The sequence below is a fragment of the Drosophila guanche genome, unplaced genomic scaffold (genome assembly GCF_900245975.1).
Source record: "Drosophila guanche unplaced genomic scaffold, DGUA_6, whole genome shotgun sequence".
Classification (NCBI taxonomy): domain Eukaryota; kingdom Metazoa; phylum Arthropoda; class Insecta; order Diptera; family Drosophilidae; genus Drosophila; species Drosophila guanche.
Window position 1 is genome coordinate 8,165,543 of NW_022995745.1, and position 26,231 is coordinate 8,191,773.

Consider the following 26,231-nt stretch of genomic DNA (forward strand, 5'->3'; position numbering starts at 1 on the left):
CCGCGAGCTTTTACTGTAATTTACATTCATATTTACATACATATTATGTATGTTTGTCTATAATTTGCATTTACTGCTCGTAAGCATGGCTGATGGCGTTGTCACTGGCTTGGAGTGAGAAGCGTGTGTAGGAGGACGACGACCTTGGACTAGCTCCACTCTGGTGGAGTGGGCGGTGGGAGGTAAGTCGCGGCTGACTAAGAGGTAGTACGGCACTATCCACTGGCACGGCGCCAGCACTAAAGTTCACAAAAGAACTGAGTCACCCGGGGGGGGGAAAGCTATAAGGCGGCGCTATTTAGACCAAACAAATACTCACATTTGTACATACGTATGTATTCATCGCTCTTTTTGGGACCTAAGTGATCAAAAAATAACACGGGCATATGGGTAACCTTCCGAAGCTGTTGTATCATTTGAAAGGGCAGACAAACAAGCAACCAGCAACAATCAAATAAAAACAAGAAAAAAACGGCACCAAACTTAGGCCACCGAAACTCAAGAACCGAGCACCAAATTTGGAATTCTACGATATATTTGTAGATCAATATGGATGTACTGTAATACATGTTTCAAAATTGAAACAAAATGCTGAGTAGAGGGCATTTTAAAGACCCTTTAAAGTCTGTTTTACTATTTTGTAGACAAATAAATGTCGCAAAAACCTAATTTATAATGTATTTAGCCTCCGACTGTAACGGCAGACAGCAGAAAAAAAAAAACAGACAGTGAGAGAACAGCGCAGCCGCAGCAGCAGCAGCAACAGCACAGCAGCGGAGACAGACAGAGATAGAGACAGTGGAACAGACAGACGCGAACAAAGACAAAGCTGCGACAAGTTAAGAATTCGAATTCGAAACAAGAAACGCAACTTAAGTCTGCGTAGGTTTCTTAAGTAACTTCAAATGTTTTGATTAGACTTTAAATGACAAAAGCAACAAAAACGGCAGCGCTGAAAGCTTCACGGATCGAAGCTCGACATACCCTGACAGTTGCGTCTGTTGGCTTGTTCAGTTTTTCGTTTGAATTATCTGCGGAAACAAGCAAGTTTCTATAAATGGAATTATTAACAGATAATACATGTGTCCGTGGTATGTTCTTTGTGTGGCTTAACAATAGGTTCTGCAAAGTTATCATAATACCCTCATCAAGGGTATAGCAATAGTCCGCAGCTTGCAGCCTGAGACTCGAACTCAAAGTCATTTGCGCAGTCGCCGTCGGAATCGCGCAGTGTGGGTTGCCTCAGTGTTGGGAGAGTGAGAGGGGGGAGTAGGCTTGGGTTCGCCTGCAGCGACCACTGCAATGACCTACCCTATCCAAAGAGCGTCGCCGTGAGAGCGAACGAGAACTCAACGTGGAAGCCAACACCAAATTTAACTGCTTAGAAATCTTATCAGCTAAAATCCATCAGTCAATGGTGGGGAATTACATGGAGCAGCAGCCTCAAAAGTTTTTGCACTATCAAAGTCTTAAGTACCCACCATAAACTATTCATGTTTCTCCCAGTGACGTAATGCCACTAGAATTGGATTGGAAGGTTGGATCGGGAAGGGTATGCAAGGAGAGCGGTAGAGAGTGGTACCGTACAGCTGCAGAGTGTAGGAGTGTAAAGCAGCAGACTGCTGGAAGCCAGGTGACCAGGAGGGAAGGGAAGCAGTAGCCGGCCGCAGGAGAGGAACAAAGCCGGCGACTGCAAGCATTTTTCTACCTCGCCACTTCTAATGTTCGTCTGTCGCAGCCTGTCTGTCTTTCTGTTCTTCTGTCTTTTTCTGACTTTCATTAACCATGGCCACAAAAAAAAAGCGTCGACGATGACAACGGCGACTGCGCTGCTGCCGGCGTATCTTGCAAGATGTTGTGCTGCTTTTGTCCGCTTTTCTCAGTCATTTCATTTGTTGTCTTTATACCCTTGCACAGGTTCTTATGATTCTCACTTGATTTTGTCCACGCAACGCAAGGCAACGCAAGAAAAATGCAATTCACAAGCACTCAATGGGCATGAAGGCACTGAAAAGGGTATCAGTGGCATCGACCCTCGGGCGGGGCTAACCTTCATTTTTTCGTGTCGTTATGGTGGCGGCGCTGCTGATGCTGATGCTGCCTCTGCCGACTGCGAACTTCTCTCCTCACGCAGCTGCACATCTCAAGCCACTCCCGCTCACTTGCTCTGCTCTCAGCAACCCAACTCTCTCCCTTGCTTGCGTTCACCTTTCGTTTGCCTGTTGTGTACGCGCGTGTGTGTGTGTGTGTGTGTGTGTGTGTGAAGCACACCTTTCAAGCGCAGCTTTTGCTCTGCTCTGCTCTGCTCTTGACCTTGAACTTGTGTCGGGTTTACTTTTGTTTTCTTTGGTCGCCTCGCCGTCACTTAACGATTTTTTCTCTCCCTGGTTATTGTTGCTGTTGCTTTCTTTCTGTACGGCTCCGATCCGATCCGGTCCGGTCCGACCTGGCTTGGGCTTTGGGCTTTGACTTTGGCTGAAGTGCTGCCTAATCAGGCTTAATGCCGTCGCCATCTCCAAAGAAGCGTAAAGGGTGAGGGGAGTTGCAGTTGGAGTTGGAGATGAAGGTGGTGCCGAGAGACCTTTTCGAAGAATCCGCAAAAAGGGTAATTTTTCAGTATTTATGCAGAAATGTGTTCGATTCGTTTGGTAATTTCTGTATGCAAAAAAACACAAGATTTATGTATGTATTTACATATTTATAAGTAGCTCATAAATTATTCCATTTTGAGAGAATCCTTTTCAGCTGGAAAGTTCTCGGGAAGTGGGAATCAATCGAAAGATTAATAAGAAAAGGGAAAATGTGATACAAACATACAAATACATGCATACATACGTGCCTTTACGTCTCACGTTAACGAGCCAACGGGCATTTAATGTTTACACTATTTTGAGGGCCCAGTAAATGAGGTTAGGGTTACAGCCCAGTTCTGGGCAGAGCGTGACCAATGCCTTCGGGCAGTGGGTGCTGTCCGAGGCTCTGCGGAGGCAGGCAACGACTATCTAATGACAATTGACATTGGCCAAGCGAGCGGAGAGAAGACAAGAGAGACACACTCCTATGGTGGCCAAGAGGTGTGACACAATTGCCACACATCTTCATCTTTATCTTCATCTCCAGTGACAATGGCAGCGAGCAGCGAGCAGCGAGCAGCCAACAGCAAACAGAAAACGGAACAAAAACAGAACCCAAGAACAAAAGTCAACAAGATTGAAATGGAAACCGAGTCCAAGAGCAAGAGCAAACCCCCAGGCTAGGCCAGAGCCAGAGCCAGAGCCAGAGCCAGATCAGACCACACCAGAACAGCGCCACAAATAAAACTAGAACTAGAAGGGGGGGAGGAACTTGAACTGGATCTGGATCCCTGCACATAATTGGAGAATGTCCATAAAGTCTCTTGTCTGTTGTCTCTTGTCTGTTGTCTGTGTCTCCACCTCCATTTCCATTTCCATTTCCATTCTGCTGCAAGCTTTGGCCAGGTGAGAGTTATGCGTTGTTGTTAATTAACCATTTACGGCCTGATTGCTGCCAGCCATCTGAGCCAAGCCGATCCGATCACATGAGCATATGAGCAACAGTGTAACGGGGTCAGTGCCGAATGGCCAAAACGCACAATGCGTCCGCCGAGGAACCGAACCAGGCCACGGTGAACCAGACCTCCTCAACCGGAGCACATCTTGGGGGATGGGAGTTCTGTGGCTCAGCTTGGCTGGGCCCTTCGTGTCCTACAGTTGCGAGACGCACTGTAGGCGGACCAGAGAGCCCAGAAGAACTTCTTTGGGGGGAATACACTCCGTGAGTATAATTGATATGCAGCAGGCAGCAGGCAGCACGCATGGCAGTGGATCACTCCAATTTATGCATCGAGCGACCAGGAAAACAAACCAAACTTCAACATCGAGTTGGACTTGGACTTGGGCCGGGCCTGGGACTGGGACTGGGCGGTGAAGTTTGAGGCGTTGATGTCAACGTGCCTCCACCTCCATAAACAACTCAATTCGATCGTGAGTCTGGCCACGTTATTACGAATCGGTTCAATCAACTACCAACTACGAGTACGAGTGTACGCCCCTTTCCACTCTGTGTTTGATAGCAGGCACGTGATCTGCAGATGAAACGATCTGGAGAATTTATGAATGAAGAACTCGAATCGAACTCGAGTTCAGTTTTGGATCACTTCACCAACCCATGAAGTGGGGTTCCATGCGTGAGCGTGAAAGAGAGAGAGCTAGAGGTAAGTACATATACATATAATTTTATGTATTTGCATGAGTGTTTTATGTACACATTTCTGTGTGATAGTTTCGCTTTCTGGCCATCGCACCTGAGTGCCGGCTGCAGTGAGGTGTGAAGATGTGAAGTAAACCCTTGACTAGAGTTCTTCTCAGGTGGCTGCAACGGTTCTTCCTCTCCTCTCCTCTCCTTCTCTTTCACATTTCCATTCGCTGGGTTGTATGTACATATGTACATATATCTGTGCCTCTGTACATACATCTAGTTTGGCACGCATGTCGCGCAGCTTTGTTGTCGCCGTTGTTGTCGCTGTTCGTCTGACGCATTGTCTGTCGTCTGTGCGTGGCTTAACAACTTGAAATTGTGGCATAAACACGTTCTACAATTTCCGGCATGGGTCTTGGGCGTTTCGTTGTTGCTGTCGACTGACTGACTGACTGACTGACTGACTGACTGAATGTTGTTGTTTATTGGTTCCATTGATCATCATCATCATTAACCGTTGAAACATATCCCAATAGCTTGCACCAGAAATATCCACAAGGAGCACTTTCCCAGAAGAACGTGCTGTCTGCAACGGCCAATGATCCATGCGATCCATGGCTCTGGCTCTGGCTCTGGGCTATTTTGGAGTCTCATTCCCATCCCAGGGCTATTTATGGCTAACCTTGTTGCTCCAAAGCACACACACACACACACACAAATATGTATTAGAGGTCTTTCATCTCTGGCTGCAGTCTCTGAATGTGTCTCTCCATCTCCAACTCGTTGTCTCTTCGTCTCGACCTCCTCTAAGGCCTGTGCGTGACATTTCCGTCGCATATTTAGAACAATTAATTAGTGTTTGTCTTTTTTTAGTCGGACGCAAACACAAACAGAGATCTTTTGGGTGCCCGGCCAGTGACAAATCGATTGGCCAGGGTCAGAGGGGAGACGGGCAGAGCTACAGATACAGATACAAGTGCTGCGTAATTGTGTAAACGATCAAATTGGAAATGAATTTACTTTCGATTTTGTGGCGAAACGTTTTAAATTAATTTACGACTGCGCGGCCCTCAAGGAGGAGAGGCAGGAGGAGGAGCAGTTCAAGCAATTAAAATTGATCAGACACCAACATCGATCTGATGATCATTAAGCGCCCCCCGAGCCATGGCTGATAATGATCCAGCAATCAAACATCGAGCATGTGAATGCCGAAGAGCTTGTCAAATGGCCAAAAGCATCACAACAGAAACCACAGACCACCACAGGCCACCAAAAAGCATACAGATCTGGGGCCAGTTTCAGTTTCAATTTCGATTTCCCTTTCGAAATTTACATTTCAAGTGGACTTACCTAAAAAATGTCAAAAGGGGAGACCTTCCCCCCCCAGCCACAGCAGAAGAAGAGCCGCTGGATGGAAGGTAGGAAAACAATCAATTAGTTTTTGATGAGGTCTTCGGGGCGAAGCGATCATTATGCGAGATGATCGCATTATCATCTCAACTTTGACACACACTCCGAGAGAAGTGCAACGCGAGGGGGGAGCGCCGTGAACTTGTGTCCATAATTATGCAGATCTCTGTTTGAGGGCTCCAATTGGAGATTAGAGACTGTTCGTCATGGGCATATTGACACAACACACAATAGATCAATGGCACAGCTCAAACATAATCCATCAGCGATCGCTGAACGAGTTCCCTCAGATACGACCCTCGAGCGAAGATCTCCATGGAAGTAGTCCATGGAAAAGTTCATTGGAACTCGAGGCAAAAATCTGTCGGTTCTTGCTGCCTTGCTGCCTTTCTGCCTTCTGCTCCAGTTCGATCTTTGGCATTCGCTACCATTGGTTGGGCATTTCCGCATTGACCATCGAGCATTCAGGCACTCGATCATTTGGCATTCGCATGCAAAACGCGCATTCTCCGAGCACTGGGCACTGGTCAGCCATATTCGCTGACCAACGCCCAGCGCATTATTACGAGCTCTCGAGTATCATGTATATTGTTCCGTCATATTTCACTGGCAAATTGCCGGGCGATCGTTAATGCGGTGACAGGAGAGGCGACAACAGCGTCGGCGCCACTATCCCGACAGTGCACGAAGCGGGGGAGCACTGGCACTGGAACTGAATCTGAATGGAAGAAATGCGAAATGTATGTGCCCGCCCGCCTGGCTGGGCTAATCGATTAATTGCCTCACAGCCAGAGAAGCACTTAGCGACTGCTGCCCCACCAGATGAATATTTTTCTATGGATATTAATAATAATAATAAATGTGTACGAATATTTACATTATTTATGTACGAAGGGTTAGTTCCCTCTGCTGCTGGAGTAATCTCGTTCCAGTTAATGGGAATGGGAATGGAAATGGGAATGGGAATGGAACTACTGGGAATGGGCCAAACGAATTGCGCAGCGATAAACGTGAGCAAAGAATTCGCAATGCCCACAAAATGAGGCGTGACGTTTGCTGGGATCTGGGTGGAGGGGATAAAAAACAAGAGAAAGAGGCAACCAGAGTACATGGACAACCCGCGTTTTGGCTGAAAGAACAGCTGATTGCAGCATGCAAGTCCGTTCACTTGTGCGAAATTTATACAGGGAAAAAGTATGTAATGGAATGGGCAAATCGAAAATTGACAAAACGCCAGACCAGAGTATTGTATTAGCCTCTTGTATGTAGAGATCTTTAGAGCATATAGAATATATTTATGCACTTTCTAGGGTCGTTATGGCTACTCCCACTCTGCGGTGCGAATCAGAAAATAGCCGCCAGAAGGGTGTTTTCCAATTAAAATGCATGCAAGTGTCATGGAGATGAGGGGGAATCCATAAAGAGACTGCAATGACAACTGCGGGGGACAGGCCAGATCAAACGGGAGACCCATGGGGGGGGGAAGGCGCTCCTACTCCCCTTTGGGGCAATGTCTGGCAATGAGTTTGACTCCCACCCCAAATTCGATATCTGTCAACGTTAGCCCCACACCACACACACCACACACACCCCCACCCCAAGCAACAAACCAAAACGAAGACACACAAACACACAGACACACTGGAGAGCCTTGCCCCATGGCACTGCAACCGGATGGAGTCGTATCCAGCAGAGTGGGGAGTGTGTCTCGTGGGGAGGTTGATGAAGGGGTGCTGCATATCACTTTTATTGCACTCACTTTAGTTTTGAGTTGCTTCTTGTTGTTGTTGTGCATATTATTCACTTGCCGTCGCACAAATGGAATTATTTATGCAAATTTTATGCGCCAATGCAAATGCGATTGGAAGAAGCAGAAGGAAAAAATGCTTTTTATATTGATAACAAACATAAATCTGAGCGATGGCACAGTGGCTGGTCGCTGCACTGACAGCAGAATACAAAAACAGAATACCCTAAGCGAAAGGACACCACGGGAACTCCACGGGAGAAGACTGGAATTAGCTTTATGATTGCGTCAAGTCAAAGGCTAACCCTGAGCAGAGTTTTCACTGTACTTGTCAGCTGTACGAGGCTGTGTCTGTGCACATATATTTTGAAATTTATCTTTGTATCTCTGCCCCTGTGTGTCTTTAATGCACTTTGAGTATGTTGATAGTTTCGTTGTTGTTGTATTTTTGCAATTTGAAACGAATCGAAAAACGTGTGGACTTCAGACGCTTACGCGCGGTGAGGGGGGTAAAGGGGGAAGTGCAGGTACGGTGTCGGCATTTTGTCAAAGGTAACTCACAGTTTGTTGTTGTTGCTGCTGTTCTTGAGCTGCGCATGCGCAACGAGTTCGCGGCACCCCTGCCCCTGCCCCTGCCCCTGCCCCTGCCACACAACATTACCACACCCCCTGCTACCGGCACGAACACCCACCGCCTCGACGGGGCGCAGACTCGTAATTAAACAAATCTGCGACAACAAACAGACATTAACCCATTGACTGACCCCAAAACCGGTCACCCCACAGCCCACAGCCCCGCCACTCACCTCGTTAATTAATGTTAAAACGCACTGCAGACCCCCAGACAGACGCTGTCCAAGTTGCAGTCACTAATAATTCAAACTGTTTTAGTAAATGATTTTGCAGCCAGCCAAATGGCATTCGGCGGCGACTCATTCAGGGCCAACAAGAGACTTGGCCAACTATTAATGGTGGGGCAGCACCAGCACCAGCAGCAGCAGCAGCCACAGCAGATGCAGAACAGAATTCAGATTCAAACTCAATTATTCTCCCATTCAGGCATCAATGCTCAACGGATATCAAAGTCAAACTTTGGTTACGTGGAATGCTTGAGATTTCGTACTCTCATTTCAGAATTACCCAAAGAAAGGCGTTAAACGATTATTTCCGGTAATTGGAGCAAAGAAGAGCAAACCCCCAAACCACATTCCTCATGCCTCAGAAATGCAATTGAAACTGAAATTGCAACAACTATGCACGTGCATACATACATACATACATATGCAGACCCATGGGGCCGCTTGGATCTGAACCGTGTGATGAGGTGGGATGTGAAGAAGGAATGGAATGGAATGAAACGGATTGGATTGGCTTGGAATGAGTTGCGATGCAGGAGGCAGGCACAAGGGCAATTGCTTAAGGGCTGAAAATTGAAAACCAATAAACTGCATAGTCTGCTCAATTGGAAAATATTTATGTCTATGTGTGTGTGTGTGTGTGTGTGTGGACATTTTCCAGGGCAAAGCAATTTGGACTTTGCGCTTCAGTGGATCGCTCCTGCCGATGCGCCTGCCCGGGTGCCACCTTTCAACAAAAGTTGTTTTTTATTTCATTTTATTTTGGCACGAAAGGAATGCACCACGGAAGAAGAACTCGGAATTCGAACGGGGCTGACGCCGCCGCCCCGAAGGAGAGCACAAAGACAGGGGGAAATACAGAGACACAGAGAGAGAGAGAGAGAGAGATAGCACTGAACGATGTCTGCAGCATCGTTTTGTCGACATGCGATTCATTAGAAACGAGCGCGCAAGAAAGGAGTGCGAAACGAGGAGGAACATTGCAAGGCGTTTGCATACCGTATGAATTTCGTGGAGTTTCAACGACTGCACACCGCGCCAGACAGTGGGAAATTACGTAGAAGAAAATATAATAAAACAAATAATAGTTTCGGGGATTTAATTTCTAGAAGGGCAGAAAGTTGAATTACACCTCGGTTCTACTCTAGTGGCTACTCCGCCACTTAGTCGAGCATGGCCACTGATTGCAGGGTATCAAATCAGAAATGTGTAAAATGAACAGAAAAAAAAAATCATCAAGAAGAAAAGGGAAAATTCTTTTGGTCGGCGCTGAAAGGTAATAAATAAGCGCAAGATGCGGACACGTGTGCCGTTAATCCAACAGAAGCCGCCGCTGCTGCTGCTGCTCCTCACCCCACTGCAGTGGCCCATCCTCGCGGCAGCAGTCCCTCCGACAGCAGCAGCAGCAGCAGCAGCCACCATGTGCGGTGCATCGTTCTAATTAACGTCACAAGAGCAGAAAAGGGAACCAGGGAACTGTGAAGCATACAAAAGATGAAAGTGGAAGAGGGCAAAGTAGGCGCAGGGGGGGAGAGTATATATGTACATATATATATATATAGATTAGGGGGGGTTAGGCCTGCGACTGTGACTTCAACTTCCACATTCACATTCCATTTCCATCCTCATTTCCCTGTCTCAGTACTCGCTCTCTCTCTCTCTCTCTGCATCTCCGTCTTCGTTCTCTTTCAATTAGGGATTCGCAGAGCTCGCTTCAATGAATTCAATTGAATTGAATTGAGAGCATTAAAGAGAAGTAACAGAAGGGCAACCCGAATTGGGGACGAAATGGCCTTCGTGTTCGTTTGCCAAGGAACTTCTTCGACCACTTGGATATACATTTATGCACACAGAACAAGAGTCACTTTGCCGGCACAAATGTCCCACAAGTGAACGGACTCATCTGCAAATATGAACAGTTCCTATAACAATGTTTTCTTGCAAACCGGGGACAACTTCTTGTGTTGCTGGAAAGCTCCACTCTTGAGGCTCCACGAATGAAGTTGTTTGCCGTGTGTTTACGCCCACAGAGAGCAGCGCATCAAGATACAAGAAATGCAAGAGGGAAACAAATACGACAACAGCTAGACGGATAGATAGACGGATAGATAGATGGATAGATACATGTGTACATGGCTAGATAGATTTGTTGCTGATGTCTGCTAATGGGCACGGACTAGTGGCTGTGGCTGAGGCTGAGACGGTGGTCGGGCAGGGGATGGGCTACTAACCTTGACCCAAAAGTGTGTGCTGTGTGCTGTGTGCTGTGTGCTTGGTATGCACTGAAAGCGTGCTAATTGCAAAGACTTTTCAACACGATCCAATGGCCAATGCTCAGACTCCACACCCAGCGGCCCAGCATCGCCAGCATGATGGAGTCAAGTGTAAACACAATAAAAAATACAACACACGGGACTGGGAGGAGCTTCAGAGCTACAACTGGAAATAGAGTTGTTAGTTTTGTAGTCTTTTGTTTGTGCTCTTTGTGCAAATGATGAAGAGATCTTCTGAGTCAACAATTGGGCCAAACATGAACTCAGCCAATGTATTCTGGGTGTACTCATCGGACACACACATCTGGCTGTATGAACTCGTAAACTCTATGCCCAGATACGAGCAGGCGAACGCATGGGAGCAACCCCCATATCAGAAATCGAACAGAAATCGTACGTAAACACACACACAAGATAAGATAAAAAGTAACTCTTTGGTTGTGACTAGCAGAGGAACTTCGCTTTGGCTGTTTGCTCTTTGATTCGTGTCACCATGTGGTGTCACCTGTGTTTGCCATACTCTAGATACTCTGATAGATAATGCCACAGGGCCTGGCACACGGACCGGAAGCGCATTCTGGCCATCATTCGACACATCGTTAAGCGGCATTCCATTCATCAAAACCCATCGGGACCATCGGACCTGAGCTTCATTATGTCAAATGGAAAGTTGGCCAAATGCAAATCTCAGCACATCAAATATCCATAAATAGTTTCAATTAAATGATCCATCTAATGTCTGCTCAATCAAGGTATCCCATCCCCAGCTGCGGGGCAGAGAGCGGAGAGGCAGCACATTAAAGTGATCATAAAAGTTGCATGATCTCTGCTGGGGCAACAGGCACGAGGCACGCTCTTACGCTCTTACGCTTTTACGAGCACATCAGCCAATCAGGGGAATGACGAACACGCAGCACACAAAATGATACCCTGCAGCTAGCTAGCTGATCGTTTCCACACACACACACACACACGTAGCCCAAAGATCACCGATCAGCGATCACCATCGGACAACGGAGAAGTTGGTCGCTCACAAATGATGCACCAGGTCACCAGATGATGGTAATAATAATTAAAGAAAACACACACAAAACATGAGAGATGATCGATCGTTTCGGGTGTAGGATCGAGGATTGCCGAGTCACAGTCCCTGTCGGCGGTGATCCTTTTTGTTCCCAAAATGAGCTCAGAGATCAATGGAGAATAGAATGGGAATGCAGCCGGGGAAAAGGTAAGGTTCACACAACAAAGTTGCCAAGGAGAAGCGATCGAAGCCCACACTTGACACACTCCAGCGAGATGGTTGCAAAATCACCGAGAATAGAATCCGAGAGAGAGAGAGAGAGAGAGAGGGGGGGGGGTGTCTCCGAGTCTCAAGTCTCAAGTGCAGAGGTCTCTGATGCCTCATGAGGTAATGCAAGCAACAAACTAGACACATTTCGAGAGAGGAGAGCCACAACTGACATTGACATAATGATTCTTGGCTTGAGTTTGCTCGTGCCCCTACCCGTACCCGTACCCGTGCCCGTACAATTTCATGTCTTTGGTCTGGGGTCGGGGCTGGTTGGTTCCGGCCAACAACAACGGTCGGTCTTGCCATTTGAGCCACTTAATGAGCCACAAAGCACACACACTGACATCTGACTGGCATCTCGCATCTCGCATTCGCAAAACAGAAACTCAAAACTAAAGGCCAACTCCAAAGAGCTAGAGACAGAAATTCTTAATTGCCCGCCGCCAGCCTTTGAGCGATTCATATTTTTTGTTTGGCTATGCCAAAAATACATACAATTTGGGTAGGGGTACGGGTAAATACTATGGACTACTCCATGATGTAAGCTGCCCAATTTGTCTTCACCTTTGCGGCACATCAGGTTTTTGATTTTGGTTCATCCATGTGGGATGCTGGCAGGCAGCGCCTGCGCAACCATTTGGCATTCGCTGATCCACTGATCATTGATCACTGGACATTGGACACTCGATTGTCGGCTTGTCGCCATCATTCACCATTCATCATTCATCATTCATCATTCCGTCAAGCGGCGGACTCAGCAACTCAGCAAAAGACAACGAAAATCCCTTGATGACTAAATGCCATTAAATGTAATGAAATTTAAGTACGCACCGCTTGTACCCCTGACCCACTAAACAGTACACCAAAACAACAAACTTTTGGTGTTTGTGTGTTGTTTCTCATAAATACATTTTTGATTAGGGCCATCAGAGCATCGGCCCGCATCCGAGTTGATTTCGTTAATAGGCGACAATCGTCGAGAGCATTTAATCGGCTTCTGCGCCACTCCACTCCACTCCACTCCACTGGCAACTCCATTGGATGAATGTGGTGAGTAAATAATGGGCCTGGCCTCTGAAACGTCGCGTTAATTTGATAATAATGCTGTGATCTTAGGCTGAGCAAAAAAATATAAGAATAATCATCATAATAAAAATGATTTAACGCCTGCTTTGCGATGGCTCTTTGCGAAGTCTTCCCAGCAAAAGTGATGCCAAATCTGATTTGGGTAGCCGTTCGCTTGTGGGAAATTTGTGCAGCCTAATGCGCTGCTAGATCTTTGGTGATCTCTGGATCGAGAAAAGGGGATTAAGCTTAGTCCAGGAGATCATCTGCAGATTCACTTTCGGTGTGCAGATCATGGATAATACGATCCGCAAAGTCTTTGCTTGCGGAGTCTGTGGACAAGTCTCCGTCTCGTGGATCATTACATCAAATCGCATGCCACTCGGTGGAGGGGCGCCACCGCATGCGCCTGCAGCACCAAGTGAAACTTTAGCATTTCATTGTCATCAGGGACGAGCAGACAACTTCAATGGTTTCACTTCACCCACAGCACACATGGACTTCGAGTTGGAGATCATCCATCAAGAGCTGGCGAGGCCCGAAGTTGGGGCGCAGGGAGGGTTGGGGGCTCAGCAATTAATAAGCAAATAAAATGGCAACTACATTTCGGGTTCATGACCACAAAGCCTCAACCCGGCAGCCAGCAAGCAACCAGCAGCCAGCAAATTGCGTGCGCGAACAACTAAATTCGCCCGGGGCCTGGGAATCTCTTTCTCTCCTCCACTCCAAGTGAAGTGGCTGAAGATGCTGGGATGTACATACATAGATGAGACTTGCATGGATGCGTCTCCGTGTGAAATTAATTGAAATGTGTCCAGTGGCAAGAGGGCATCAGCGCTTATCAGCAGAGATTCCAGAACGATGTTCATTCGATTGCAGTCGGAAAACCTTTCCATGGTTTCACTTTCTGGTTGACAAATTGCTGGAATTGTTAGTTCCCTTTTGTTATGAAACATGATGATCGTTCCAAGAACTTTGCTGGTCCACAGTCCTACAGGCAGCCGATCCGAGATATCTCTGTTTGATCAACTGCCAGACGATCCAATGATCGATTCCCCCCACCTCGAAATAAACAAATAAACTGTCCGAAGGGGGGTGGCACTTTTACTGCTGTCCATTTTTGGGAGCGCAGGAACTGGTAGCCAAACCGAGCGTGCAGTGGATGATCATAAATACTATTTAAGGGGGAAGACAGAGGGACTTCCGCACCCGTCCATCCACCAGCGATCGATCGATCGATCGATCGATTGTCACTTTTGGCAATCAGTGAATGAATTTTGCGGCGATTTATCGATTCGACAAGCGTTTGCTGTGAGCCGCTGAACTGAATTCCAATTGAGGCGATAAACACACACAGAAGCACAAGCCACTCGATAAGTGAAACCGAAAATGCAGTCCATTCGCGCCTGTGAGTCACGCATTTCTTTTGGCGCTCTGCCCATTCATAACCACTCGACTGAGCTCTGCGTTTCTGATGCCCTGACCTACGACATAATCCCCCCCAGCAAATATTTGGACAGTCGTCATCTCGGTCTTCGTGTGACGAAACCACTTGTATTTTTATCATGGCCAAGATACGAGCCAGATACGATGCCATAGAATGGAATGGAGTGGCATGATTCACGCCACGACAGCGGAACGCTTTCCCAGAATTCAGAGTGATTAAAGTGCGCCAGATCTGCGGCAAGCGTTAAGCTATCTGCAAATTATGGCTGTGGTGTGCTGTTCAGGGCTGCTCTTGGAGGCATCTCTAGGGTTTGCTCTAGCAAACAGGAACCGTTCCCTATCAATAGGAGTCCGGGCTGAACATTTACTTCTAGTCGCTTACTCTCTAGACTTACCGATTAAGTGTGTTGACGCCTCTCAAAGTTCTTCTCGCTTTTGGTGTTTCGTTGGTGAATTTCTCCCAGCTGAAAGGAAATCGAGAATGAAAAAAACACATGTACACATGGATGATGAATGATGAATGATGAATGATGAATGGATGCTCCATGGCTGGGTCTTTGGGGGGTACTTCCACCGAGTGTGTGACATCATCAGAAACGTAAGTAGGAAAACGGTAAATGGAGTTTTATTTGCTGTTTGTCATTGAAACGTGAGTGAGGCGACACACACGCACAGCACAGCACAGTACAGAACGAGAGAGAGAGAGAGAGGTGGCTGCCTGGCTGGTCTAAACAAATAAGTCAATAAATAAAGGCGTTAACTTGGCTCAAATGGCCTACGTAAATATGCGATGAAATGAGCGAAAACCCGCCCGAGAAGCCCGCCGCCAAAAGGTGGGCTCTACAGACGGACCCAGTGCCCCTCTCCCCGTTCCAGTCTCCGCTACAGATTCAGATTCAGATACAGATTCAGATTCCGATTCCCATTCAGATTCAGATTCAGGTGTAGGTTTCTTTCGCAATAGCACCCAGACATGCGACAGCGGAGACGGAGCGGTGGGTACAGAAGTTGGCAATAAGCTAAAAGCTGACAAATGTTTGACAAGCGGAAGTGCCAAAGAGAACCACAAAACACGAGCACATCAAACGAAATGCGAACGAAGGAGCAATCCTCATGGATTGGGTGTGCCGTGGCCGTGGCCGTGGCCGTGGTCCTACGGGTAGTCGTGTCCACGGGAGTGACTCAATCGTAATAGACGACCACCTTTTACGTTGGTGTCGACTCACCTCACTCGATGATTTTCCCACGAAAGAGCCTCAAGAATTTTCCACGATGCCGCTGCAGAAACTGCAGTCAGGTACTTGGGAATTGGGCAAGGTCAATGCCACATACGAGCCGGCCATAATGCGCTTATTGCGCTGACCTTTTCGGCAAAACTCCGCTCAGCGAGGGGGCAGGGAGGACGACACAAGGAGTGCGTGACGAATGCCCGCGCATGCGGTCATCAAGGTCAGACCTCTCCCTCTCTCTCTCTCTCTGACAGCAAACAGCTGACGTGACTCAATCTCCTGGCAAACAAAACACCTCACACGAGGCGCCCCCATGGTGGGTGGGATCGGTGGGCAGGCATCTGACTCATGGCAATGCTATCCAAAAAGGCCTTCAAAATAGTTTCGCCAACAATAGAAGAGTCGCCGCCACATTGTCATAGAGCAGGAGTACATTTATAGAGTTCTATTCACGCAGAGATGACTAAAAGCCTAGAGGAGAATGGACGAAGGCCAACATCCACTAGGCAAAGATTCTGTCCTATGCACAGGGTATCATACTGATATAGTTTCCCCAGCTGAAGCCCCACTGCCAAAGCTATGCGTATCTTTCTTTGTCCATGGATGGACTTTCTTATCGATGCAGCTATAAAGCTCTACGCGAATACTATCGTATAAAAGGTGGCTCCTAGCTGATTCTTTGTTCTGATGATCCCTCAGCTATGTCCATATGTGCCCATAAAATGTACTTCAACAAATGTTTATGCCCGTACATACATAGGCACATGTTTACATACATTTTACATATCTTTTGTGATTTGTCATTTTTCCCCTTCAGATAAACCTCAGCTCGAGTTTAACTATTGTCAGAGTTTGTAGTTCATTCAGGGTTCTGCTGCATTTTTAAATTCTAATTAAATGCGCCACATGTGCGACAGTGAAAGTAGTCGATCACTTGATACCCTTGCGAATCGATTGACCGATGCTATGGCTACTGTTTTTGTTCCCTTTCTCCTTTATTCCGCCTTCTAGAGTATGACAGTCCCAGACATTGCAGATGTACATGCAACGGCAAGTATGTATGTACATGTGTATGCACATAGGACATACAGGTGCAACGATAGTCTCCCAATAAATAGCAATAACTCTGGCCAATAATAATAATAATTTACAGTATTTGATATAACTTTATAAGCTTCCTTCTCTCCCTCTTTCTCTAACTCTCACACTTCTGGCATTTGATTTCTTTTGTTTTCCCGTTAGCTTTGATTCGATTTGGATTTTTGAATGTGGCTGTGGCTGTGGGGCTGTGTTTTTTGGGCTGCGCGACACGCAAATCGATGGTTTCCACCCTCCACACGCATAGACCCTGCAACACACACACACACACTACACCACTGGCTATACAATAATGGCAAAAAAAAATAAAGCACTAAAAAACAGCACTAATATTTACGGTTTATTCTGCGCTTACTTCTCTGCACGCGACCCGAACAGCGACGACACAGAGGTGGCTGCGGTAGCGGCAGCGACAGCCGTACAAACAGCGAGAGCGACAGTGACAGCGTCGGCAGTGGCAGTGGCTCCAAAATTCGGGCACCAGACAAGGAAGCACGTTATTACAACGGTAAATGTGCCAAAAAAATATAAAACGCCAGCAGCAGGAGTAGTTGCAGCAGCGCAGTCAGCGTCAGTTATTGCACGTTCACACCACATCACAAGAAAAAAAACACATTGCAGAAGAGTAAAAGAAAAACCATAAACTATAAACAGTAAACAGTCAACCGAAGTAGAACCAAAAGCCGACACTGCAAGGAAGAAAGGATTTTGCCGGGGAAGTTGATGGTGCGCCCTGGACGTGGACCGCGCGACACGAAGTACCGCAACACAGCGACTCCGAGAATCCGCTACACGGCAGCACGCGACGACCATATGACTGACGACGACATCTCAGGCCACACCGCAAAAGAGGGTTGCTGCTGGTGCTGCTGCTGCTGCTGCTGCTCCTGGGCTGCAAATGTTCTTCTTCTGTTCAGCTTCCGCGCAAGTCCTGGGCCCAACTATTAGAAGAGAGGCCGCAACACGGTAGCAGCAGCAGAGAGAACTTTTGCCAATAGTTGGACCTTCGTACTGGCGCAAGGTGGAGCGGTTGGTATGTGCAACGAAGTAAATAAGAAGCCGATCGAGAGAGCAAAATGAAATGATTGCCATATGAAGAAGGAACATGTGGAATGCAAACAGTGAAATGTGAACAAGTCTGACAGCGAAGAGAGCACTTTGAGCCGCACATTTGTATGTACATGTACATGTATGAACCCTGATATATTACGCAATAATATTCCCAACACAAACTAATGGCTTTGGATCACGTAAACTGGAAGTTTTAGTGGGTGAAATTGTTCTTTGGCATTCTATTTGAACAATTTATGAATTGCTTCCTCGAATCTTTAACAGAGAGCATAACATCACTGTTTGTCAAATGATCATCAAAGTGTTGACACATTTCGTTGCGACAACCACTGTGCATTGATTTCGAGACTCTTCCTGCAATTATTGTTATCCATAAACGCTATCTGTGGTAGAGAGGGGTTCGGGAGGTGTTTTGAAGGGAGGGCGCATGCGTTTCCCATGGCCCTGCGGAGCATATGGAAGCAGCGGGACTGTGGGACTCGGCTCTTTCCTCCAGATGTGTGTGCCTACATTGTACAGCCATATTGTATGTGTGTGTGTATGTGCATTTATTTATCAGCATATTCGTTCCACTGCGGGAGAGTGCAGCGGAAAGTCTCTCTTCTTATCAGTTTCACGCATTTACTGCGTTTCAAATCAAATTTCAACGAAACTGCTGCAATGGCTTTCTCGCTCTCTCATGCAATGGTGCGATGGGGGTTCGCTCTCTTTCACTCGACTCCTCTCTGCGCTCTCGCTGAGGGCGACCAACAGGCGTAAACAGCTGTAAATTGTTTGTTGACACACAAATACAAGCACACAAACGTACGCATGCATGTGGGATCCTGTTATGTTTCATACGGATTATTGCGTTCAATTAACAAACAAAAATCTTGAGGGTCGACCGATCCGAAGAGCGAATGAGCGAATGAGCGGGTGTAGTTAATTTATGGCATGCAGCAGCAGATTTTAATTTTATTCATCATTCAATTTCCTGGAACTCCCGCAGCTCGAGTCACCCCACAGCACAGCCCGAGCCCTACTGAGAACTCTGCACACAACCTCTGCCATGTGCCCATTCTTGATGACATGACGAATCTGCGTATCCGCCAAGTTCCACAAAATTCACACACCAACACGCTAGGCCAGTGGGGAAATTGCAACGAAAGTAAAGCGGAAGGGAAGGGCGTCTTCAAAGGCCAAACCAAATCATTTGATACCCTTGGAGAACGATCAGTGGGTACAGCAACTACAGAAGCAAAGCAATCAACAAGTGCGTGTATGTAGAACGCTTTGGCTTCGCTTGATAAAAGCACTATTAACATATTGCTTTACTTCCACTCGATTCTGATATTGAGGCAGCCACAACCTCCCCTTGTCCAGATTGTGCCCAGTGCCCAATCTCTCTCGTATTTGTGTGCGTGTGCGCCCCAAGCTTAGCTTCTGCTCTGTTCTGTTTTGTTCTGTTTTGTTGTGATCATTTCTTTATCGAGCAACCAAAAAAAAGGTTAGCTCGAAACTTTCGTTGCATCACATCTTCCTCTCTGGGCTCTTCGTTCGCTTGCGAAAAAGCGAAATAGTAAGTGGACGATAAATGGTAAACGAAACTGATAAGACGGAACCATTGGGGCAGTTATATTGTTCCTATGGGCACTGCGATATTGCCAATTTATCAGAGAGCTATGACACTAGTATAATGTAATCACATTTATTATATGATGACGGTCTATGACATATGACAAAATATGACAGAAACCCTCTATTCGGAACGGAAATTAATAATGCTGTGATAAATTATTGCAATTCAAAATATGTGTGCATAAATGTTGTTGAAGAATTGAAAACCAAACCAACCTTTAGTATTCGTCGATCTCAGATCTCTGAGTAAATTTATGCAAATTGTATTTTTGTGTGTGTGTTTTTTGTTTGTTTTTTGTATGCTGAGCGAACTTTCTCACGATCAAGAATTGCAACAACAAAAATGGTGTCGAAACTGAATAGAATTAAATAATCTCAATAAACACTCATAGTATATCAATGTAGTGTACTGTATATATCGAATGTACCGAAGGATCTCGGTATCAGAATTCGTATTTCGCGTACTTGTCCGTTCAGGGAGCGCTTCGGACCGACGACTGGTTGGGCAGATTTTAGCTCGGATTTCGACTAGCGCGGATTAACTGTTTTGAGAAACTGTTGCTTCGTTTGCACACGGGTGGCGGATACTTTTGCCGAACAAAAAAATAACTCAAAAAAATTCGCAACGCAAAAATTGCCGTTGGCAAGTCGGTCGCATAGCGGGAAACGGTCGCATGCGCACGTTTAAAACATTCAACGATAAACGATACATTTTGTTTTGGTCCGGCGACAGTGTGACCGCGGCGTTGTCGGCAAGACATGCCGTCGGAGCCGTAAAAAACATACCGCAATATACCATCTCCTCTTTGAAATATACCGATGAAAATCATATTCCTCGATTTTGAAATTCTGTTTTATGCGAAGTTCTGAGAGTTTCAATACCCTATGTTCTTTAATATACCTCAAGGGAATTGAATATATTGATATACCTTATATATACACTGAACTCTACCACCCCCGATTTGCCCGCCAGAATTGCTGAATGGAAGAGTTCCAGAGTTCTCATTTTTGCGTTGACTTAGAGAGCGAATGCTGTGCAGTTTTGTTGATAGTGTATTTATTGAACTAAAATATGGACATTAATGTGGCATATTCATTAACTCTTCGAATATGTGAGCAAGTCACGATATTTATGTTTTTTTGTGTGTTTTAGATCATAGCCCGCAATATTTGAATCATCTTTTTAGCTCACAGCTGATGGGCGCATGCGTTCGTTCGCTGCCAGAACTAGTTCCAGCCCTGGTTAGAGTTGGCAGCCCCGCACTAGGAGGCCCGCAACATTCAAAACACTTCATCAACTTCTGTGTGTGTGTGTGTGTGTGTGTGTGTGGATTCCAATTAAACAATTTCTAAAATCTTACAACTAAAGCTCCCAATAAAAGGACTAACATTCAGACATTTAAAAAACGCTTAACTAGTTGTGTGATGAGTGGTTGTGGGGGACTACTCCTGGCTGAGCATCTCCACATCCTGCCAGAAGGGCTCCGAAATGTTGACCGCCTCATCGCCATTGCTATCACTCGCCCCCGACTCGGAGGACATCTCCAGTGGCTCGTTGCTGTGCACGATCTGCCACTCCTGGTTGGCGGTCTCGCTGGGCGTGGGCGTCGGAGTGGGCGTGGCCAAGCCATCTGCTCTGCCTGGCTCCGTGTCCGGCGCTGTGGCTGCGGCATCCTTGCTGCCTTCTCCGCCCACGGAGCCACCCAACTTCAGAGAGTTTATCCCATTGATGGCCCGCACGCATTTCGAGTCCACGCTGCAACGAAAATGGATTAGAGACCCTTTGGGCTGGCTCTGCCGTGTGCCTCGCTCACCTGAGAGCTCGATAATAGTAGTCGAGGGCCTTGAACGGCTGCTTCTCGATGCGCAATATGTCGCCCAGCAGGGTGTAGAGATTCTGATTTGGGTAATTGATCACCTGCTTCTCCAGCAGCCTGATGGCCGCCTTGGTGGCCCCCTCGTACTGGCAGATCTCGGCCATCAGGGCCACCGCCGGCGTGTAGCTGGAGTCGATCTTCAGCGATCGCTCCACAAACTTTTTGGCACTCCTTTTGGCCACCGGATTGGTGGAGTGGAAGAGCGTTCGACCGAACATCTGTGCAATGGAATGAAGTGAAATGAAAGCCCACACACAATGAGGATTCCCCACCCTGCGACACTCACCGTGTAGCTGCGCGGTGATGTGCGGAAGCTGCGTATGGCCCAGACGCACATGGTCTGGGCCTCCTTGAAGCGCTTCTGGGCCACATAGCAGTGGAAGAGGCCCTTGTAGACCTCGAAGCGATACGAGGCCAGGCCCTGCACGTTGCGGAACGCCACGATGGCCTCGCCGTACCGCTTGAGCGCGATGAGCAGATTGCCGCGCAGCAAGTGGCCCTCGATGTGGCGCGGGTCCATGTCGAGGCAGCGCTCAACAAAGGCCAGTCCGCGCTGGTACTTGGCGTCGCTGTACATCTTCTGGCCGTGCACGAACCAGTGGGCGGGGCTGAACTCCCGATCGGCAGTCACGCGCGTGAAGAGCTTCTCCTGCTCGTCGGCGCTCTGCTCGTTCAGCTCGTACACAACGGACAGCAGGCTGATGGCCTCCATGTTGTTGGGGTAGGCCATGACCGCCGAGCTGAGGTACTGCTCCGCCTGCAGATGGTTGCCGTAGTAGTAGAGGCAGCGCCCGATCTCCACCAGCAGATGCTCGTTGCGGCGCAGCTTGGTGTTGTCGTTCAGCCGCTGGAAGGCCCTGGATGCCTCCAGGTGCTTGCAGCCGTACAGCAAGGCCAGACCCTTGATCCAAGTGCTCAGCCACTCGATGTTGCGCGGCGCAGGAGCGGCTGCAACATGCCATAAGGAAGGGTTCTTTGCACTGCAGGCGGCACACACTCACCGTTCATGACCAGAGAGTTGACTTCGATGCCATCGACGCCCAGCTCGAGCAGCGCCTCGATGGACTTCAGGGACATGGGGCACTCGCGGAGCACCTCCTTGTAGGACAGCGCAGCGTCGGCCTTGCCCTTGCTGCCGGGCGAGGCGTGATGGTGCAGGCGGGCCAGCAGCAGGTTGATGCGCGGCGTGCGGGTCTTTGCTGGCAGCGCCTGCAGCGTGCTGATGGCCTTGGTCGGCTCGCCCACCTCCTTGTAGCAGACGGCCAGCTGGTAGCGGAGTTCCGCGTCTGTGAACTGGCTGTTCATCATCTCGATGGCCGTCAGGCAGGCGCTCTTGAAGCGCAGCATGGTGCGGCGTGTGTGCAGCACGGACTCCAGCTGCTGGTGGGCCAAGCGGAAGTTTCGCTCCTTGTAGTGTGCGTTGGCCAGGTAGAGCATCACCTGGTACTCCATCTCCAGCGTGGCCACATCTCTATCGTTCTGCAGCAAAGTGCTCAACAGGCTGGCCTGCGTGGGGGAGGGGGGTGAGGGAGTTATTCGCAAGAAAATTCTGAAATTGGATTGTGGAATGGATTTTCCAGGATGCGCTGCTTACTGCTGGGATGACGGACTCGTAGAGCCTGTGATCGTACAGCTTTTGCACATTGGCAAAGAGTGCGTTTTCCATGGTCTCTCGCGTGTCTCAGGGTCTCAGGGTCTCAGGGTCTCTGCCTTTCCTTTTGCTTTTCCTTGCTGCGCACAAATGCCGCCAAAACTCAGAGGTGGCTCAGCTGGTTCGCCACTGTTCAAAGGACTGGTTCTTGGAACTGCTAGCTTACGTTTCGATTTATGCAAACTCTTAGCTCGGTTTAATAAATTAACAATTGGAAAACTAAATAGAACGCGAAAAGTGGATAAATTCATTTATTAAGAGTCAACATGAGCAGAGGTTTGTTGTATTTTCATATTTTCGACTGTCGTAAAGAACTACTGAATAATGAACAGAACCAAATCTTAAACTGTCGCTGCTGGCGCTGCTCAACACTGCCTTATTTTTCGAAAAAGTCGGAAAAGGTATTTAAAGTATATATTTTCGATATAGAATTTCAAAGTACATGGCGGGAATGGAATGTAATAGGAAGTAAATCTTAAAATCTTCAAGGCAATGTTCTGGGCACTGCTGCGCATAGGCGCATTCTTCGAATCCCTGAGGGAGTTGATAAATCTTTCAAAGTAATTTTCTATTACAGGTTGTTCATGTTCTGAGCAGAGATAGTTGGTGTTGGTGTTTCTCTGCTGCCCTGTGTGTATGTGCGTTGTTTGAAGGCGCGGGCGTTCAACTTTCCACTGTAGATACATAAGTAGCGGGGTTTTCACACCTGCATTTTTATTGGGCTAGCACAGACACACATGCCAGCTCTTCTAGCTCTCTGACTCCATTCCATTCCCGCCAAGTACTTTGAAATTCTATTTTGAAAATAAATACTTTTAATACTTTTTCCGACTTCTTATGAAATTTTTGGAAAAATGAGGCAGTGTTGGCAAAGGACATCGCTACCTATCGATAGAAAGGAAAGGGACGGTTAATTTAATTTAACATTTTTATATTTTTTTTGTTTGGCGAAAATACAAGTAATTGTAATGTATAAAAACAAACGAGTCAATCAGCATAGACACTACTTAGGTACTAACTGGCTGGAGAGTGGCACCACTTCAAGGGACTGCTGCTTCTCTCCTTTGTCGCTTATGAAATGCAAAATTTCGAATCCCACCTCGACCATAATCAGGATAATGATCATCCACTCGAGGCGGATGTGGTGGGCGTCGTTGAGGTTGTGGGAGACCAGTTCGGCCAGCTCCACGCAGTGGCTGATCTTCTCGTTCATCACTTTGGTGCGCCGCGAAATGCTAAAGTAGGAGCACACCTGCAGATAGAGTCCCTCCAGCTCCTCCCTGTCCCAGTAGAAGTCGGGCGCGTCCAGCAGATCCGACGACAGGTTGATCACGTGGCGCAGGGCGAACAGCTCGCCCGTCTTCCGCAGCATGGCCGCGCGGGAGATGCGCAGCCGTCGGCCCCGCTTCAGATCCTCCGTCAGGTGCTCAATCGAGTCGATGTAGCGGTCCAGCGTCGCCTCCCACATGCCCAGCTTGATCGACTGGGCCATCGCATTGGAGAATGTGTACTTGTACAGAAAGCTGTCCCTGTCGCCCGTCACGAAGAACTTGCCCTTCTGGAAGAAGGCGCGCGCTGTGGCGTTGAAGTCGCTGCTCTCCGCCACCAGGTCGCCCTCCACATCGACCGCCGCCGACGGTATGTAGGTGTAGGGCATCACCTCGCTCTCACCGTGCACCAGGGCACTCACGTACGACTCCCGCTCGAAGGAGCGCAGGAAGTTCAGCACGTTGTTCATCTCGATGTCGCTGCAGTTCCAGAACACAACGGATCCCTCGCGAAAGAAGAATATCTCGCGCGGCTGCTGGCCCGTCGGGTACTTGGCCGCCACGAAGAGCACGTTCTGCTCCACATCCAGGTTGTCCGTGGAGAAGAAGCGCTTCGTCTCGTACAGATTCTGCTCCTTGAGGGCAGTCTGCAACGCCTCCAGATTGTACTCTTCGGCTGTGGTGTAGCCGCGTGTGTTGAGGAATCCCAAAGCGGACAGCTCGTCGGTGGCCAGCCGCTTCTTGCGCATGATGCGCGTCCTAATCGGCGACAGTATCGACTCCAGTCGCTCCTCCACCAAAGGCATTGGCTTCACACTGGGCGCTGGACCCGAGGTTGGCGTCGCGGTCTGTGTCGCCTTCTTTGTGGCAGCTTCTGTTTCCTCTGTAACTGCTGCTGGCGGTCTTGTGATTGTGTTCATCCATCGCCGGACTTGCGATTGCGTCTGCAAGTGCTGGCGCGGCTGGCGCAGGCTTCTTAGGATCAGCTTTTCGAAACGCAGGCGCGCAAAGTTCATTGTTGCTTGACTTTAGTTAAATGGGCTGCTGCTGAAATCGTTGAAATGGTTTGGTAATACCCCAACCAGCCGGCAATTGCCCGATTACCACTTGTTATGTTTATCGGTGCCGGTTCAGCGTTCAGTGTAAACGTACTTTCAGATGGTTGGCAATTGTTAGTTTTTGATAATTTAATCACATTAAATATACAGATGAAGCAAAGCGAAAGGAACTACGAATTATGTTAAAAATGAATCGTCTGTTGTTTGTATTTAATCACTTTTCGTGCAATTTTCTTTGAAAACATAAGCTATCGATATACCGATAGACCCATCAGCTGTTTCACGCAACATCAGTTAACGTGCTGCAGAATTGTACCCAAAAATAAAGTGAAAAACTCGCAGCAAAATGCATCTGACACTGATAAACTTTTTTAAGAAAACTGTGCCGGGACATATATTCCGCGGCAAGCGGCGTCTGGTCAAGCCGGTCAGCAAGCGGGCCATGGAAACGCTGACCCGGGAATATGATCGACAGGAGCACATCATGTTCCTGCTGCGGCATCCCTACCTGACGCTGGTAAGTGTAACCAACCACAGCCTCTAGCTGTCCCTACCCAGACAAAATCTCACGCTACCCAAATCTCTGTGCAGGAGCAATCGTCTGGCCATGCCAAGGAGCTGCAGAAACGCGAGAAACTGGTGGCCAAGTGGACGGATGAGCAGACAATGCGCAAAATGAAGCCTCATGTGACCATCGAGGAGCGCCTGAACCACCTGAAAGTCAAGGAGAACTGGGACTAGCACTTAAATCAACTTGTTCCAACCCAAGATGCATTAAATTAATTCTAAAGTAAATATAGATTATTTTTTATGGGAATTATGTAAGGGGCCAAGTGGAGCGTGGGATGGAGGCATCTCTGTCGCTGCCCCTGCTGCCATGTTACTCTCTGTTATTAGAAAAGTTTCCATAGCATTTTCATAAGGAAATTTATATTTTGAAATTCTCTTGTGGCGTGCAAACGATGGATCACAGGATGTATGTTTAAGGCAGACATTTAGATAAAGGAACAGGATGTGAAACCTAGCTTAATTGTCCCCCTAGGGGTTCATCT

The 26,231-nt window shown here is 47.7% G+C and overlaps 4 protein-coding genes across 4 annotated transcripts in view; 1 reads left to right on the forward strand and 3 right to left on the reverse strand.

The window, feature by feature from the left end:
* LOC117581611 (GAS2-like protein pickled eggs) overlaps nucleotides 1–20,038 on the reverse strand; it is a 44,572-nt gene extending 24,534 nt beyond the window's left edge. Inside the window, exons 1-2 of the mRNA XM_034268973.1 lie at nucleotides 19,542–20,038; nucleotides 14,706–14,774 (exon numbers count right to left, since the gene is read on the reverse strand). The gene's annotated coding sequence lies outside the window, so the exon portion shown is untranslated. The remainder of the gene's footprint in view (nucleotides 1–14,705; nucleotides 14,775–19,541) is intronic.
* Nucleotides 20,039–20,624: 586 nt separating this feature from the next.
* LOC117581614 (anaphase-promoting complex subunit 7) lies at nucleotides 20,625–23,066 on the reverse strand. The gene is made up of 5 exons (XM_034268977.1): nucleotides 22,797–23,066; nucleotides 22,204–22,708; nucleotides 21,489–22,150; nucleotides 21,140–21,420; nucleotides 20,625–21,081 (listed from the first exon to the last, which is right to left on the reverse strand). Exons 1-5 carry the CDS (start codon nucleotides 22,866–22,868, stop codon nucleotides 20,769–20,771), a joined length of 1,833 nt encoding a protein of 610 aa, XP_034124868.1. The 5' UTR covers nucleotides 22,869–23,066; the 3' UTR covers nucleotides 20,625–20,768.
* A 701-nt stretch (nucleotides 23,067–23,767) lies between these two features.
* On the reverse strand, nucleotides 23,768–25,240 carry LOC117581621 (required for meiotic nuclear division protein 1 homolog). The gene has a single exon (XM_034268984.1). It carries the CDS (start codon nucleotides 25,135–25,137, stop codon nucleotides 23,857–23,859), a length of 1,281 nt encoding a protein of 426 aa, XP_034124875.1. The 5' UTR covers nucleotides 25,138–25,240; the 3' UTR covers nucleotides 23,768–23,856.
* A 224-nt stretch (nucleotides 25,241–25,464) lies between these two features.
* On the forward strand, nucleotides 25,465–25,974 carry LOC117581628 (ribosomal protein 63, mitochondrial). The gene is made up of 2 exons (XM_034268996.1): nucleotides 25,465–25,696; nucleotides 25,771–25,974. Exons 1-2 carry the CDS (start codon nucleotides 25,526–25,528, stop codon nucleotides 25,918–25,920), a joined length of 321 nt encoding a protein of 106 aa, XP_034124887.1. The 5' UTR covers nucleotides 25,465–25,525; the 3' UTR covers nucleotides 25,921–25,974.
* Nucleotides 25,975–26,231: the final 257 nt, after the last annotated feature.

Excerpts from the sequence above, each read along its gene's own strand:
- LOC117581628 (XM_034268996.1), top strand. The coding sequence starts at position 25,526 with ATGCATCTGACACTGATAAACTTTTTTAAGAAAACTGTGCCGGGACAT. Across the intron at positions 25,697-25,770 it reads GGCATCCCTACCTGACGCTG|GAGCAATCGTCTGGCCATGC; the intron begins GTAAGTGTAACC and ends ATCTCTGTGCAG.
- LOC117581614 (XM_034268977.1), bottom strand. The coding sequence starts at position 22,868 with ATGGAAAACGCACTCTTTGCCAATGTGCAAAAGCTGTACGATCACAGG. Across the intron at positions 22,151-22,203 it reads CAACTCTCTGGTCATGAACG|CCGCTCCTGCGCCGCGCAAC; the intron begins GTGAGTGTGTGC and ends GGCATGTTGCAG. Across the intron at positions 21,082-21,139 it reads TACTATTATCGAGCTCTCAG|CGTGGACTCGAAATGCGTGC; the intron begins GTGAGCGAGGCA and ends TTTTCGTTGCAG.
- LOC117581621 (XM_034268984.1), bottom strand. The coding sequence starts at position 25,137 with ATGAACTTTGCGCGCCTGCGTTTCGAAAAGCTGATCCTAAGAAGCCTG.